General features: G+C 32.8%; 1 protein-coding gene across 2 annotated transcripts in view; it reads left to right on the forward strand.

Moving 5' to 3' along the window:
- CHIC2 (cysteine rich hydrophobic domain 2) overlaps window positions 1-17,730 on the forward strand; it is a 55,857-nt gene extending 38,127 nt beyond the window's left edge. For both annotated transcript variants that reach the window (XM_080673773.1, XM_080673772.1), the window contains exons 4-6: window positions 12,227-12,283; window positions 12,450-12,509; window positions 15,978-17,730. In XM_080673773.1, coding sequence (XP_080529899.1) covers window positions 12,227-12,283; window positions 12,450-12,509; window positions 15,978-16,028 — 168 coding nt within the window. In that variant the 3' untranslated portion in view covers window positions 16,029-17,730. The remainder of the gene's footprint in view (window positions 1-12,226; window positions 12,284-12,449; window positions 12,510-15,977) is intronic.
- Window positions 17,731-18,017: the final 287 nt, after the last annotated feature.

The raw sequence follows: 18,017 nt of genomic DNA on the forward strand, positions 1-18,017 counted from the left end.
ATTTGTTTTCAGTTCTTTGGGGTATATACCTGAGAGTGTGGGGTTATAAGATAAGTCTGTATAGGGTGGGGTAAAAGTAGGTTGTTTGTATGGGAAATAACACAATAATTAATAAGTAATAGTAGAAGAATAAACTCTGTGTTTTTCATACGCAGAACTGTAAACCTACTTTTGCTCCACCCTGTATTGAACTTTTTGAGGAGCCAGAGCAATGTTTAGTCTAGGGCTAGTTATTGCCTATTAATGAGGCAAGACCCTCCTGGATAGTGTACTCAGTGGCTTGTGAATTACAATGTTTTCTAGTCTGGCTGATGGAAAGAGGCATTGTGCCAGATCTTTGTGAGCTTTGGACACTGTTTTCTCTAATTCTTCCTAGTAGTTCTTTGCTCCACCTCTGGTAGTTTCCTTATTTGCATGTGCTGCTTAGTACTCACTGAAATATTCAGTAGGGACTATGTTCAGATCTTTGGAGTTCTTTATCTTTTTAGCACTCTCTTCTCTGGTGATCTGTTCTGTGGCTTCTAGCTGCCTTGGTCTCCTCTCAGCTGGCTTCTTAAACTCAGGAAATCTCCAGGCTTTGTCTGAGCTCTCCATTCACTGCTGCCTGGAGCTCTCATACATCAATAAGCTTAGGAATCATAGGGCCCATCTGACTTGTTTCTCAGGAATCATTGTCTTTCATTTCCCATTGTACATTGTCTTGAAAACAGTTTCATATATTTCTGTCTCTTTTTTGTTGTTGTTTCAGGCTAGAGGTAAGGCTATTGCTTTATCTATGCTGAAAAGGAGAGTTTGAATGTCTTTTTGTTTTTAATAGAAATATTCTTGACATATAAGTACTATGCTAGGTGATAGGAATAGAAAGATGTATATTAATACTCTACTTAAAGAGCATCTAGTCTTTGGAGAATTGGTAGGTAAGTACAGAGATAGTTTATAAGTCTGTAAGTACTTCTAATATTTTTCATGAAGCTCTAATATCAGAAGACAATAAATGTGTGTCCTTAGGGTCTAGAAATATGAACTGGCCACCTATAACCACAAAATATATTTGAAGTCTTGTATTATATTTCAAACACCCATTTGAAATTTCAGTTGTATTATGTTGCATATATTTGCTTTAATAGAAACTTTAAAATGAATAAAGTTGATACTCTTGGAGGATAAGCATATTTGTCTTAAGAAATTGCTGGTTTTAGTTGCCATTTTTTTTTAATGTTGTAATTTTATTTGTTCAACAACTGATTCTTTTATTTAAAAAAATATATTTTTATTGATTTCAGAGAGGGAGAGATAGAAACATCAGTGATAAGAGAGAACAATCAGTTGGCTGCTTCCTGCACATCTCCTACTGGGGATCAAGCCCACAACCCGGGCATGTGCCATTGACCAGAATCGAACCTGAACCATTCAGTCTGCAGGCTGATGCTTTATCCACTGAGCCAAACCGGCTAAGGCTGGCAGCTATTTCTTTATGCCGCTTGTGTGCCATTTGCTGAAAGTTACTTATTCATTAACTCATATTTCTGAACCTGCACTGTGAGACTCGGTACTGTTTTAGGTGCCATTTAGATGACATGCTATTTAGAGGTTATAAGGTTCCTCTTGTGGATATAAAAAGAGATAAAAAGCAATGAGATAATTACAAATAGTGGTGCTTGGAAGACAATAAAACAGGAAACCTCAGCCTTTTAGTAGGTTCTTTGTAAGAGCCTGAGGAGCTTACAAGTGAGTAAAATGCTTCATTAAATAGATTTTGACATTTATTTTTAAATTTTTTTATACTTTTGTCTATATTTTGCTTCTTGATTGTGTCCTAATTATAGTATTGTAGTTTAAAAAATTGATGTCCAAGTAAGTGAACTCTCTATAACTTGTATGTGCTTTCAGCCTGATTTCATATTTTGAGGAAACGTGTCATAATTTTACTGTATGATGTATTACAGTATTTTGTTTTCTATCCTAAAGTAACTATTAGTTTTAGTCTTCCGAGATTTTGCACATATATATTATATCCGAACATTAGTGACTTTATAGACTTTGTTTATGTATGCTCTTAGCCATATCCCTTCTGACTGAAGAACCCTAAATTTTAGACTTTATACACCAACTTCTTAATCTTGTTTTTTTTTCCCCCCATTTTTAGTGCTTTAATCTCTCTTTTACGTATGATTAGTATCCTGTGACTTTCTAAAAGAGTTCTGTAAGCACTTTTTAATAAATAGTGTATATTTCTATTCCCCTTACCAGCCTTGGGCAAACTACGGCACGCGGGCCGGATCTGGCTGTTCTATCCGGTTCTCTTGCTCTCCCCTCCGCTCCTTTACTTTGAATTTATATTAGTTCACACAAACACTCCATCCATGCTTTTGTTCCGGCCCTCCGGTCCAGTTTAAGAACCCATTGTGGCCCTCGAGTCAGAAAGTTTGCCCACCCCTGCCTTAGACTCATTCACTTAGGTATAGGGAAGTACAGTATAGGGAAGGAAGTAGGCTGCAACGTGTGGTAGCTGGGACCTGTTCTTTGGTGCTAGAAAGAACTGGTTTGGAAAGTAGCGCTTTTCTGAGTGACTAATTAATTAGTTCACTCTCTGTAAACATCAGTTTTTACCTCTCTAAAAGATGTCTCATAACCAGAGGAATATAGTTGTTGCTATTTCATTCTAAAGAATACTTTAAGCTTGAAATTTAGAAAACTGACTTATATAAATGAAATAAATTACACTGACAATTTGCTTTTAATTGGAAAAAATGTTACTAAATTCTCATCATGAAAAAGGATATTCAAAAGAGTGTAAACTTTGAGTCTTAAATGTTCAGAGATGGCACTGGGACTTTAAATTTGTGTTAGACTCATTTGAAAATACGTTTTGCCAAGAGCTAGCTGAAATTCAGTTCTGTCCGAATATTTAGAAGATAGTATTAGTGTAGTGGTTTGTAGAAAGATTTGCCTAGCTTCTTCAGTGTCCATTCCGCTGTTAATCCAATGAATTCTTAGTTTCAGATATGTATTTTTCAGTTTCATTTGATACTCTATATTTTAGTCCAATATATAGAATCATATTCTCTTCTGAAATTGTTTTCACTCATTTTTTTCTGAAATAAAATTTTGTCCCCTCTATTTTATTGAACATATTAATCATAGTTAACTTGACAATCAAGGGTCTCATCTTTTCTGTATTAGGAAGATAGTGTGAGGGAAATGGTCACTTTGGTGTAATAAAAGATTGAGCTGAGTTGGGCTGGGTTGCAAGTTTTAGTAATATTCACTTCACCTCTATCCTAAAACTTGTATCCTTAGCATATTTTGAGTTTGGCATTTTAGCCTTTCATTCCATGCAGGTTCAAGTGTCTTGAGCCGGGAGACCAGTCATGTGTTTGATGCCGATCTTTACCCCTGACTCCCCCGTAAGCAGAATTTTGTTTTCTAAGCAGTGGTAGACTCTGACTTATTTTTCTCTGCCTTTCAGGCTTGGTTCCCCACCCTTCTATGCTGCTCCAGAACTCAGTAATACTGTCTCTAGAGAAAATTGCTCTGCATTTTAGAGCACAACTAATTTCTAATCCATTGAGCCAGCCTGTACAACCTGTTCAGGCTCTATTGATTTACCTTTTCTTCCCACCCTTAGAATCAGCAAAGAAAGAAAATGGCCAGTAATCAATCATCAAATGATTTAGGAAAGGCCGATATATATATATATATACACATATATATATATGTATATATATATATATATATATGTATGTATGTATTTTTTTAAATTGATTTTTTACAGAGTGGAAGGGAGAGAGATAGTTAGAAACATTGATGAGAGAGAAACATTGATCAGCTACCTCCTGCATAGCCCTTACTGGGGATCGAGCTTGCAATCAAGGTACATGCGCTCGACCAGAATCGAACCCGGGACCTTTCAGTTCATGGCCCGACGCTCTATCCACTGAACCAAACCGGTCAGGGCTAGGAAGGGCTTTTTTTCCTTCTCTGGATTTTATTTTATCTAGTCCTTGTTGCTAACAGAATTTTCTGATATTTTTAAAATAATGTGGTTTTTTTCTTCTTTAATTCATCCATTTCTATTTGTAGTGGGAGTGTTGGCTTGACACTAGCTACTACATCCTACCTACAAGTATATGTCTCCAATTACCTTTACTTTATGTAAAGAATTATGCTGTTTTTTTGCATGTTTGGAGGGAAATGATGCGATTGTTTCTATCTTTTTTTAACGTTTTGTTTGAAACTTCACATTTAAAATTGCATTGTCAGTACATTGAGACTACAGAATAGAGTAGAATGGGTATTTCTAGACCTTAGAATCACAGAATATTGAGCTGGAAAAAAATTTAGTTTTACAGTAAATTTTGTTTTACAAATTTTAGAGTAAATTTGATTGTTCAAGCACAACAGCTTAGTGGCTTAACATACCTTGCATGTCATACACATGTTATTCAACAAGTTACAAATTCTTTACAAATTCTTGGCTCTGTAGTATAATGGAATGAGCATGATGCTGAAGGCCATACCATCCTGGTTTTAAATCTTAGTTCCACTATTTTGTAGTTTAGCTTTAAGTTTCTTACCCCTCTAAACTGTAATTTTCATATGTAAAAAGAAAGTTATATAAGCTGCCTTAATAGGTTTGTTGTGAAGATTAAATAAGGTAACAAAGGAAAGACACCTACCTAGCATGGAGTCAAACCAAAAATGAAGATCAACAGATACTATTCCTTACCCATTTTTGTTTCACCAGTTGTCCATCATAATTAGTTGGTAGCTAATCCCCTCCTCCCCCACTTGTTGATCCTGAATAAGTGATTCTTCCTTGTGTAATCATGTAGTTTTTCACAGTCTCTGATAGTAATATTTTTTGTGTTATCTAAAATTCATTTGTCTTATGTACAGTTTTTCTAATTTTCTGCTGTCAATAGAAGGTCAGTTTTAGTTTTTTGAGATGTTAACAGTATTTTCTGAAATTTTATCAGAGGTGAGTGGCTAACCCCCTTAAAATTGTGTGCAACATTTTGTATTTGTGTGTATGTGCCTTTTGTCATTTGTAAAGTACTCACAGTAACCTAGAAAGGTTAAGAACTACTAGCCAAGCTTATAAACGCTTTATGAAATTGTATTTAAGTATACCTTTGTCTTTAAGATTAGTTCCTATAAATCACTGCTCAGAGGATTTTTTTAAATGCAAAAGGTTTGCAGATATTTAACTAGTATTAATCTAAAACTATTTTAACTAACAGTACTAAGAGGGTTCTAATTATACTTTGGTGGATGTTTTAGTGTATCTAGGTTATTTAAAAGTTAGTTACAGCCTGGTGGGTGTGGCTCAGTGGTTGAGCATTGACCTATGAACCAGGAGATCACCATTTGATTCCTGGTCAGTGCAGATGCCTGGGTTGAGGGCTCGATCCCCAGTAGGGGGCGTGCAGGAGGCAGCCATTCAATGATTCTCTTTCATCATTGTCATTGATGTTTCTATCTCTCCCTCTCCCTTCCTCTCTGAAATCAATAAAAAATATATATTCAAAAGTTAATGTTTACATAAAAATTTTAAAAGAAGCCTTTTTTAAACTTTATTTTTATTGTTGACATTATTACAGATGTCCCCATTTTCCTGCCCTTTGACCATCCTCTCTCTGCCCCTGCCTCCCCTTCCCTCTGGCCATCACCACACTGCTGTCAGTGTCTGTGGGTTATGCCTATATGCTCTTTGGCTAATCCCTTCACCTTCTTTCAGCACATAAAAATTTTTTAAAGGAGCCTTTTTTTTTATTATTACTATAGCTTTATTTTTTATTTTAAATTAAATTTATTGAGGTGACATTGTTTAATAAGACCATATAGGTTTCAAGTGTACATTTCTATGATACATGGATCTGTATATCGCATTGTGTGCCCACACCCAAAGTAAAATCATCATCTGTTACCATATATTTGGCCTCCTTTACCCCTTATTACCCCATCCCACCCCACCCCACCCACCCCCTTCCCTCTGGTAACCATCATACTGTTGTCTATGTCTATGAGTTTCTGTTTATATTAGTGAAATCATGTAGTTCTTAGCTTTGTCTGACTTATTTCGCTTAGCATGATATTCTCAAGGTCCATCCATGTTGTCATAAATGGCAGTATTTTATCTTTTCTTATGGCTGAGTAGTATTCCATTGTATATATGTACCCCACCTTCTCTATCCAATCCTTTATTGTTGGACACTTTGGTGTTCTCCATGTCTTGGCCACTGAGAGTAATACTGCAATGAACATAGGGTGCATGTATCTTTGTGAATAAATGTTTTGGGGTTTTTCAGGTAGATACCCAGAAGAGGGATTCCTGGGTCATATGGTAACTCTATTCTTAGTTTTTTGAGGAACCGCCATACTATTTTCCATAGTGGCTATACCAGTTTATATTCCCAGCAGCAGCAAATGAGAATTCCTCTTCTCCACAATCTCTCCAACACTTGTTATTACCTGTCTTGTTGATAATAGCCATTTTAACAGGTGTGAGGTGGTATCTCATTGTACCTTAAGCTTTAAATTTTTATTGGTTCTTAGAGTGAGAGGAAGGGGGTGGGGAGAGAGAGAAACATTGATGTGAGAGGCAGACTGGCTGCCTCCTGCATGCTCCACACCAAAGATTGAGCCCTCAACCTGGGCATGTGCCCTGACTGGGAATGGAACCAGCAACCTTTTGATGCACAGGCTGGCGCCCAACTAACTGTGAACCATACCAGCCAGGGCTCATTGTAGTTTTGATTTGAATTTCCCTGATAGCTAGTAAAATTAAACATCTTTTCATATATCTGTTGGCCATTTGTATGTCTTCTTGGGAGAAGTGTCTGTTCAGGTCCTCTGCCCATTTTTCAATTGGATTGTTTGTTTGGTGTTGAATTGTATGAGTTCTTTATATATTTCGGATATTAACCCTTGTTGGAGCTGTTGTTTGCAATTATCTCAAATTTGGTTGGCTGCCTTTTCTTTTGCTATGCAGAAGCTTTTTAGTTGGATGCAGTCCCATTTTATTTTTGCCTTTAATTTCCTTGTTTTGGGGGTCAAATTCATAAAATGTTTCCTATGTCCAAGTCTATAAATTTAGTACCTATGTTTTCCTTTTGTGTAATTTATTGTTTCAGATCTTATAGTTCTTTGATTCATTTTGAATTAATCTTTATACATGGGACAAACTAATTTAGTTTCATTCTTTGCATGTGGCTTTCCAATTTTCCCATTAGCATTTATTGAAGAGGCCTTCTTTACTCCATTGTGTGTTTTTGGCTCCTAAAAGGAGCCTTTAAGTACAAAGAAATTAGTTTAGAATTTTCTTTTAGGAATCTGACCATATTCTAGTGTATCTTTTTGGTGAGTCCATATTTTTCATGTATCATGATACTGAGATATGCAATTTAATTTTGTTCACATCACTGCAATATAAGATTTCTATTAATCCAGAACAAACAGGTGAATCAAGTAATTTTCTCTTGTTAAAATAACATTTAAAATTTTAGATGGTTTTCTTTTAATGACTTATAATTAAGAACTTTTTTTAAACTTAGGTTGGTAATTTAAATTTGTACAGATGTCAAAAGATAAGTGTAGTTCTTAAAAATGCTGAAAAGTTAAAAAATAAGATTATGAATACATTCAAAGCATTATTCTTGTGAAAGCTTAATGCATTATAATTTGGGAGTTTAAAATTAAAACCAGTTTTAAATAAGAAATTGGCTTTAAAATTGTACTTTGACATTCTGTGATGTTTTGAATAAGTACTATTCAAATAAATTTCAAGTTTAAATAGCTTAACTTTTATAGTAATTAGTGAAATATTTTATTTGTACATTTTGTTAACATATATTAGCATATTTATGTCCTAAAACCTGATTATAATGCTATCTTGGGGGAATTTCAGAGAAATTTTGTTACAGCTTCCACATTTTTTTGTCCCTTTGGCTTTAAGTACTTTAAAATCCATGAGATTCCCATTGATTTTATTAGCAACTTTAGAAAATCATGTCTTTGAAAAACCACTTTTTCAAACGATTGATTATAAATAAATGAATTATTAGTAATGAGTATACTGTAAGTACTAGTGGTAATAAGGCAGGGAAGTAATATATTCAAAATTTTAAAAAGATTTCTTGCTTCCCTGAAAGACTTATTTATATCTAATTGCACATAATTTATGTAATAATTTATTTCTCAGAAAGTTATGAGATATAGAAAAATTTACAAAAATCCTTCATAGTAAGATAAATTTTCATTTTCAGAAAACCCTTATTCTCTATTATAACTTACTATTTCTAAATGAATATGTATTTTACAAGTTTAAGCTTACTTTACAGGGTCTTTGGAAGTTGATAAAATTAATTGTTGATTATTTATTATTTGATTAGCTATTTTGTGAATTATAGGCCATTTACTTCTTTTGTAGTTTTCATGTTTTGACTTATGTTCTAATTTAAAAAGAACCAAAGGCAATAGAAATTGAAACCAAAATTACTACCCTTCTGTTGCTACTACTTGCTATTCAAGTTAAATCTATTTAATAAATAAGTCTTTAATAATTGAAATGATGTTTGAATCTTGGTTAATTTTTACTTTAAAATTGCTTAATGGCTATATTAGAATTAGTTCACCAGTGAGAAAAATATGATTAGCAAGGTGTTGAAATAAAGAAATATGTGAAAAAAGTTAAAGTGAGCTCTGTGATGAGGGAGATTGGTGGGAGCTGTCCTTTTCCAGACCAGGTTAGTGATGTATTATGTCATTCTCATAAAAAACTTGTTTTGCTTGCATGTTGTGAGTTGGTGGTCTTGGCCTTTTTAATTAAGGATAATAATTCATGATAAAATGAGATTTTTTGTTGATCATCTGATGCAGAAGGAGTGAGAATTCATTGGTTAAGAACCACTAACCTGTCCTCTCACCCCTAGGGTGTGAGCACTGAAAAGGATTAAGGCCCACTGTAGGGAAGCTTGCACTGAAGCCTGCACTGCCCTTTCCTCTGTTCTTTCAATTAAATAGAAGATTTTTAGTTCCCATGACTATCAATCTGGTGCTTTTCACAAGCACCAAATTCTTTTTAAGAAATTAAGATGACTTATTTTTAGAAATCCACTGGCCTAGAATACCGAAAGATTTTTTTTTGTATGTCATGTTGGCAGACTCTATACATAGTATTTTTTTCTAATGAATATTAGTTTGTTTTAATTTATGTTGAATTTAGTGTTCGATATAAACTTTTAAAAATCAAGGACAGGTTTTTATATGCTTAGGTTTGCTTACTTAATAGTAATTATAGAGTTTGGCAGTGTTGAATCGTACATTTTATTAGAAATAATATCTGGCAACCCTGTGGACAGAATACTGCAATTATAAGGTGCTTTTTTTCATGCTTAAAGGCTTTTAAATAGCTCTTATAAATGCTGAAGTGTCATATATATATATTTTAGTATCTGCCAAATTGGTATTGTGTTTAATCTTAAAAATATATTTTTATTTTGTTAACTAAAAATAATTGCAGAATATTTAACATTCTCAGTAGTTAAAGGTTTTTTTTTTTTTCCATTTAATTTGAGCTTTTGTTCTTACTAACAAATAATTTGTGGCACAGTTTCTTTCTTTCTTTCTTTCTTTCTTTCTTTCTTTCTTTCTTTCTTTCTTTCTTTCTTTCTTTTTTTTCTTTCTGATAGAATCTATATACTTGTCACCTTAGTGTGCTAGAAATGTTCCACTCCGATCAAGGGTTTCTTTCTGGTTTTGTATGTTCTCACCTGCTCCTCACTGTAAATCATGGAAATGTCAAGTGTAATGATTAATTAAGCTGCACGTGCAAGTGCTTTTTTTTTCATCTGTCAAGCAGGAAAGAGGTCTTATAGCAAGATTAGATGGTGCTAATTCACAGCTTTTACTTCAGACTGTCAAGTGTGTAGAAATATTTTATATTTAGATGCCTATCCAGAATATGCCATAGCAGGGTTTGTTTGGTTTAGAATTCTTAAATATTGTAAGATGCAATTATTATACCAAACCCTATTATTAAATCATTAAACTAATTAGAGGCAAAGAGTGTATTCAGAATTCCTGTGTAAATATTTTGGAATTTAGGGTTTATACTTACCTTTTATTCAGATACTGCTAGTTGATTTAAGTTACTTAAAGTAAACATTTAAAAAATTTTAAATTGTGTGTGAGTGTGTGTATCATGAAATTCATTCGCAATGAGGTTCTTTGTCATTATAATATAACATGGGTTTAAATTTATGATGAAAAGATGATAGTGGGAACTACACGTTTTTCTTTGAGTAATGAAGTTTTGCAGAATGTAATTTTAAGCTTTTAATTTTTATACTTTAATATTAAACAAGACTTGGAAAGCTAGTTCTTCCCACCCTAGTTCTTTCACCCCCAACCCCCAATTCTTAAACCATCAGTAAAAGGAAAACCTCAAATTGTATAGTAATCTTAATCTATTATTAAAAGGTCCTAGAAAGGAAGATTACAAGGTAGATTCAGGTTTTGAATCGGTTTTGCCATTGGTTTAGCAGCGGGTGGGCAGGCAGATGCCTGCTCAGAGTAGAACCTATTGCCATTTTTCACCATTGATAGAGTAGCCTTTCAGAGTCAATGAGCTCTGTCAATGTGAGCTTGTCAAGGCTACAACTTCATAGACCTGAGAGGCGGTTTGAGAGGTCAGCCCTTTTCAGGTTTGCTGTGATGCAAATGAACTTTAATGCTTAAACAACTATTGGAATTTTTATGTCTGCTCCTTGTTCTTTTTTCTTCACAAAGTCATTGACGAGACATTCAGTGCTTTTTAAATTGGAAGTTGCATTGTGCTAAAGACCTAGTACAGATTTACGGAGGGCTGAAAGCAGTTAGATCATGTTCTTTTCATGGTGCGATTAGAATCAAATCGATTTCCCTACAGCCTTCAGCATTCAGATGGCAATTTTAACAAAGCTTGGGGGCTAGACAAGGGACAAAACGACTGAACTGAATGTTAATTACACTCTGCAGCCTTATTTTCTTTTGATTTGGGGCTGACTGGCAACTAAATTAACAAAAAGTGTGACCATAACTGCTGCCCTATTTTCATTTAAAAGGAGAGCTGCCTCTAAAAGGCCATCTTTACAAAGAAACAAGTGAGGTCTGCTGATCATTGTTAGCAAGGGCACTTTTTTCCCTTTAAAATTCTTGCCCCCCAAAAACGTTAAAAAATAATGTAATAAATTCGTCATTGTTGTATTATTATCCAAAGAGTTCATTGGTTTTCTGATTTTTATGACATATACTTGGAAAATGTAAGACGGTAGTGATAATTCACTGGTAGTTATGAAATATAGTCGGCACCTATGTGCCTGTGGCGTGTCTTTAGCATGTTCAACAAGCTGAAAGGTAATATGGTAAGTAGTTAATAGTAGATACTATTTTCTTATGTAACATTTGACTATTGAAAACCAGCTTGATCCTACAGTTTCTCACATACCTCATCCTTGCTTGATATGCAATTTTTCACAATTTGATTATTAGTACTTATTTAGTTGTGCCACATTGATAGTGTTAGATGCTTCTTTCCTTCCCTTGTGAGGAAGCTGCAGCTATACAAAGTTGCATTTGATTCTTGTGGCAACACTGTCCTTTTTGCACCTGCAGCTGTGTCAGTCTCATCCTAACACCTGGCACCATGAATTATCCTTTCCTTTATTCTAACTCCCAAGCAAGAAACATGTCATGCTGCATAGTACATATTGCAAAAATCAAGTAATCTTAAACATAAATTTCGCAGTTAATTTCTTTAACAGTAATGTTAAGAGTTTGATTTTGTTATCATTCTTGTGGGTTTAAATACAGATTTGCTCCTGTTTTAATACCTAATACTTACATATTATTTCAGTATTGCAAATCTATTTTTGAACTAAATGGGGCTTTAAATTTATATCATTTGGTAAATAACTAGCTTTTTAGACTTTGATAGTTTTAAATCAGAGGTTAGTAAGTTTGAAACAGCGAAAAAAGGAATCAATGCTAAAAACAAAACAAAACCTATCTTTATTAGAGTACTATTTGTATTTAGATTACTATTTAATGCTAGACTGTCGATAGTGTTATAGGCCACCCTATATTCAGTCACTGTCTTATACCTCTCTTCTCATACAAAAAGCAGCTGCAAAACAGTTTTTCTAAAACCAGTCAAGAGTAAACTTTTTTCTCATTTGTCTTCCAGACACGAAGATCGATTGAGAAGTTATTAGAATGGGAAAACAATAGGTTATACCACAAGGTGAGTACCACAGGGAGCAGCTTCGTACTGTTGGGGTCTGAATTGCACAGTATGGAAACAGATGCTTTTGTTGAACTAAAAATATGAAAGGTGGACAAATGGGTTAGTCTGTTTGCTGCAATAAACTAGAGCTCATTTTTCTTCTTTTACTCTCCTTCTTGTCTAGCTGTGCTTGCACTGGAGACTGAGCAAAAGGAAATGTGAAACGAATAACATGATGGAATATGTAAGTTAAAGGGCTGTTTTGTGAGTTTCTCTATTAAATGATCATTTATTTTGCTTCTGATCTTATTCTTTCCATGATTATTAATCAGCAAAGGTGTCAGGAGCTTAATCTCCTGAGTGCAAGGATTTTCTACGGTTCACAGATGCATGGTTTCATGTGCAAGACTGATTTATAAAGTTATGAATGACTTGAAAACAAGGCTTCACTGTGTTCTGAAAAATAATAAATTAATTGCCAAGATAAAATAGCCTGAACATGTGTTGATGGAGTGTGAAATTTTAGGTGCTGTATAAAGAATAACCACAACTTTGGTTACGCAGCAAGTCAGATATGGCTTTTTTATATAATGCTAATCAAGTTTCCAAGTGTGGAAGAAAACCTTTCAGCCAAGCCATTGGAGCTTAAGAAACCTTTAGCCTTTATAAATTTTAACTACCCATACCTCAGTGGCCTTTAAAGGATCTTTTAAAGTGTTATTAGAATATTATTTTATAAAAATTATCCTTAAAGTATGTAGGAGAGGGGATTTTGCCTGTCCTTTGTTTATTCTTTAAAAGATAATCCAAGTTGGCACATGTATATAATGAATTTAAGAACTTATTCAGTATGATATTTAATCTACCAACTCTTTACTTGAACAATTTTTCTCCTTTTGAAAAATTCAGAATTATGAATTTTTATTTATTTTGCCTTGAGCTTGGGTGTTTTATTATAAATATGAAAAATTATTATATTACTTGAAAAACATCTAAGGAAGAATTGATTGTTGAAATTAAAGTCATAATCTTTGTGAAGTGCCTGGCACATCATTTCTGACAAATTCTATTTGATACAGTTAAGCTATCAGAGATAGAGAGAGAGAGAGAGAGAGAGAGAGAGTAAAAGATTGATTAAAACAGTGCTTAAACAGTTGGAAATTGTCATAAAATCATTTTGCTCTATAGTATTTACCCTTTCTTTCATTATCATACAGTCAAATCCCATTTCTAGCCTTGAACATAAGATGTCTTAAAAATATCTTTTTTTCATAGAATAGGTCTATATTCAGTGAACCAAATAATTTAAAATTTATCATTATCTTTTATATAAAACGTGTTACTTTATACTGATGAGAAAGATACTTGATACTTTATAACAATAAAACATATTCAAATAACTTTGCTTTTTAGATTGACTTATGAAAATGCTAGTCTTGTATTTTCATCAGAGACAGTTTATGTGTTTTGGTGGGAGGGATGGATCTGTAAGAAATTTAAAGCACTTTGTGAAAAAAATTGCTTTATTTATAAACTCAACCACTAAGCTTAAAAAAACTGAGGCTTTTAAAATTTATTTTTGCACATTTCTAAATTTATATTGGAAAGAAAGACAAAAGTTATTTCCAATGCAATTATTTCCAGATAGAACTATAGGAATGTTATTCATTCATAAAATATAATTCTTATATTCATCTTTGTATTATATTTTTTAACTAAAAATAAAATAATTTACTAACCTTTCAAAACATCATGAGCTGTGTGCTTTGTTTGTAAAATAGTTTCCTTTAATTTTTTATGAGTTTTTAGATAATTAAACTCTACTATTAAAACCATTATATTTTCCAAACCATCATAGAAGATATTCAGAAGAGTAATAAAATTGTTAAAAAATTATATTTTTTCTAAACATTTCAATATATATATATTTGTGGTAGTTGAATAGGAGAATAGCATAATTGCAAAAACTTTCTAACAAATAATTTTAAAAAGTTAAGATAACAAATAATCTAGTAAGGAGAGAGGGCTTCTTATCTAATGAATTGGGTATTCTTATCATGTATTTCTCTTTGACCTGAACTTTTCTTAAACTTACAAACATTTCACTTGTTAAAGGAAAATAGTTCTCCTTGATTATATTTTGAATATTGAAGATAATCTAGAAAAATACCAACTTGATACCAATTTTTCTTTTATTCTGATGTGGTAGAGCAGTATGATTTAGAAGGAATGCAACGAAGTGGCCAATTTCTATACATTATATTCTTTTTTTATATATACTTTATTGATTTTTTTACAGAGAGGAAAGGAGAGGGATAGAGAGACAGAAACATCGATGAGAGAGAAACATAGATCAGCTGCCTCCTGCACACCTCCCTCTGGAGATGTGCCTGCAACCAAGGTACATGCCCCTGACCAGAATCGAACCCAGGACCCTTCAGTCCCCAGGCCGACGCTCTATCCACTGAGCCAAACTGGCTAGGGAACATTATATTCTTTAAAAAATAATAATGCAAATATGGTCAAACATAGCATTTATTTTCCATTCTCTCATATACACTGTAAAATGTAATGCCTACATTCAAGAGCTAAAACTGTGTAGACTGCTTGATTGGGGACACATTTGAAATATAGAAGTATTTATTGAATGTTGACTTTATAAGTATTTTAAACATTTAATCATCAATTTTTAGAGACAGTTTCTGAAAAAGAAAATGAGTTCACTAATCTTGGAAATATTCAAATCAAGTAATTTTTTTGTTAGCACGTATTCTATACATAGTTGCAAAAGGGAAATGATTGGAATTTAAGACAGTTCAAGTTTGGAATAAAAATTAGCTCTGGTCTTTCTGTGTTACTGTGGTCTCTCTTTGTTGATTTTCCTTTAGTTGTACACACACACACACACACACACACACACTAATTAATTAATTTATTTATTTATTTATTTATTGCTTTCAGAGAGGAAGGGAGAGAGAGATAGAAACATTAATGATGAGAGAGAATCATTGATTGGCTGCCTCATCCACACCCCCTCCTGGGGATCAAGCCCGCAACCCAGGCATGTGTCCTTGACTGGAATCGAACCTGGGACCTTAAGTCTGCAGGCCAACTCTCTATCCACTGAGCCACACTGGCTAGGGCTCCTTTCGTTTTTTTTTTGTAAAAGGTCCTTTGGAACAAATCTCAACCTTTAATTTTGTTAACTTAAGAAGAAAAGGACTTTTAAAAAATTAAGAGAGAAGGGATCAATACCCTTTATATGGAGATCACATATCTTGCTACAGTAAAATGAGAGCAACTTTAGAACCTAAGGACCCATGGAATTGGGTTAGATGAATGGGTGGAAACTGCAGCCACAGAGTATAGTAGAAAAGGCAAGACTTTGCAGTTAAGAATGACCTTTGTTCAAATAGTGACTTAACATCTATAGTGTTACCTTTCTCAGATCATCAGTTTCCTCATCTGTAAAATGAGGATGATAATGTTTGCCTCATAAGAAGTTGTTGGGATTAAATAAATCCAGATAGTATGAAACACTTAGAATTATTCTTAGTAAGTGCTAGTTCTGTTTTCTCCTTTATTCATGCATGTATTCTGTGTGTCAGAGGCACTATCCAAATTGTTTTAAATTTTGGAATATAACTGAAGTTTTATTAAGATGAAAATCTATTTAAATATTTAAAAAACTTTTTCTTTTCTCCTTCTACAGGTCATCCTCATAGAATTTTTACCAAAGACACCAATTTTTCGACCAGATTAGCATTTACTTTATTTATAGAGACTTTCCAAGTATGTTGTCTTTCCAATGGTGCCTTGCTTGGTGCTCTTCTGGTGGTGACATAACATTGGTTCTACAGAATCGTGTGGTGTTTTTTTCTGTTTTTTTTTTTTTTTTTTTTTTAAATAACCGCATGTTCTAAGTGTGCATTTTTGTCCAACTTTGCAACAGTTATTTCATACAGATGTTTAATACTTAAGTTATTGTGCTCTTTTCTGTTATGTATTCTGATTTTCAAGGTTACTTTTTTGTATTATCAAAAAAATACATTTGAACTTAGCATAAAAAATGGCCAGCCTTTTTTATTTTATCACCAAGGTATACACAGTCTTTTATTTATTAATTCCTTAATATAGAAAAACACCTTTGTAAGGCTCTACTCATCATTTATAGCAAGCACACTCTTTGTATTATTTTTCACCCTTTTTAAATTTAACATAGTTATTCTTTTAAAATCATAAGTTTTCTTTAATAGCTTTTTGGAATTTAACATGCCCTTTCTCATACAATTCCTAATGCTCTGTTTACAGTGGAAATATCTGTAACATTATGAAGACCTATAAAAAAGTTTTGAAAGGATTTCTGGTTTCAAAGGTAGCAAGGCAGAATTAAATTATTTTTTATTAGAATAGACAAATCAGTGAATGGTATGCATGCATCTAATGGTTACTAGAGCTCAGGATCATAAAAATTGAATATCATTACAATCTGTGTATATTTTTTGTCAAGATGATAATGCCTTATTTGGGTTATTTTTTATTGTTTATCAAATCTTATATTCAAAAGTATGGAAATACTCCTTTAAAAAGTTTCTAAGGAAAATATTTCTAATCTAACACAGTTGTAGAATGGATATATGTTTCTCAAAGGTTTTGAAAGAAAGTAAAAATTCTAGAATTGAAAATAAACTGGTGTTTCATACCCCATTGATATTTAGAACAGATTATTACTAAAAAATGGAAGGCATATTTAGTAATGTTTTTATCTACTAGTTTGCTTTTCCAGTTATGTGTACTTTTTTTTTATTGAGAAGGTGACATTTAAGTTTAAATCAGATGAGCTTCTTTCTTTTACATATATACAAACATACATTTTTTTTTCTCTTTTTGGTTGTACATATGTCCATGCATTTTAAAACTTTCTGAATGGCCTATGTGTAAATTTTTGTTTTTATAAACCTGAAATTATACAAGTTTTAATGTGTGTCAAGAACTTGTTCCATACAGCTGTGGTATCGAGCAATAATGTGAATAACTTTTGAAATTATATAAACTGTGCTTAATAATTTGTATTAAGAATTGGTACCACTATACCTTTTTTCCTTGTATTAAATTTTTTAAATACCAGTTTCATTAATTTATATACCTGTATTTTAAAAAAATATTTCTTTGTACTTCTCCAAAGTACTGTAATTCTATATAAATTTGAATAGTTGAATGCCAGTATTTTATATCCTATATTGGACATTAGGAACTATCTTAAAAACTAGGATTTTTTTTTTTTTTGTATGAGAATTATTTCTTTCCCTTGCTCCCTAAAATACTTAACAACTTAAATTTATAAAACATTTTTCTTCTGAAGAGGTCAAAGTAGAAAGAATCTAAACACTTCTCACTTCATTTACCTTATGTCTAGGGTGTTGCCTGACACCTTAAAGTAGTGCAATTAAAAGGTAATGCTATTCAAAAACTCTAGTATTCCTCTGGTTTCAGTGTGGAAAATTGTATGGGGAATGCTAAATCTGCCTCAGTACTCAGCAAGAGCAGAAAAATATGACTACAGACTATGCAACATAGAGTTCCATATCTAAAATTTTATAAATTTGTAGAGCAGCATATTGATTAGCTTTATAAGAAGAATTGTACCTTTTGAGACATAATTTTTCTCCTGTTATTAGTCTTCTGTAAGTTATAATTTTTATTTTATTCCTTTAAGAATATTTAATAGTAAGATCATTTCATAGTTGATAGT

The sequence above is a fragment of the Plecotus auritus genome (genome assembly GCF_963455305.1).
Source record: "Plecotus auritus genome assembly, chromosome: 1".
Classification (NCBI taxonomy): domain Eukaryota; kingdom Metazoa; phylum Chordata; class Mammalia; order Chiroptera; family Vespertilionidae; genus Plecotus; species Plecotus auritus.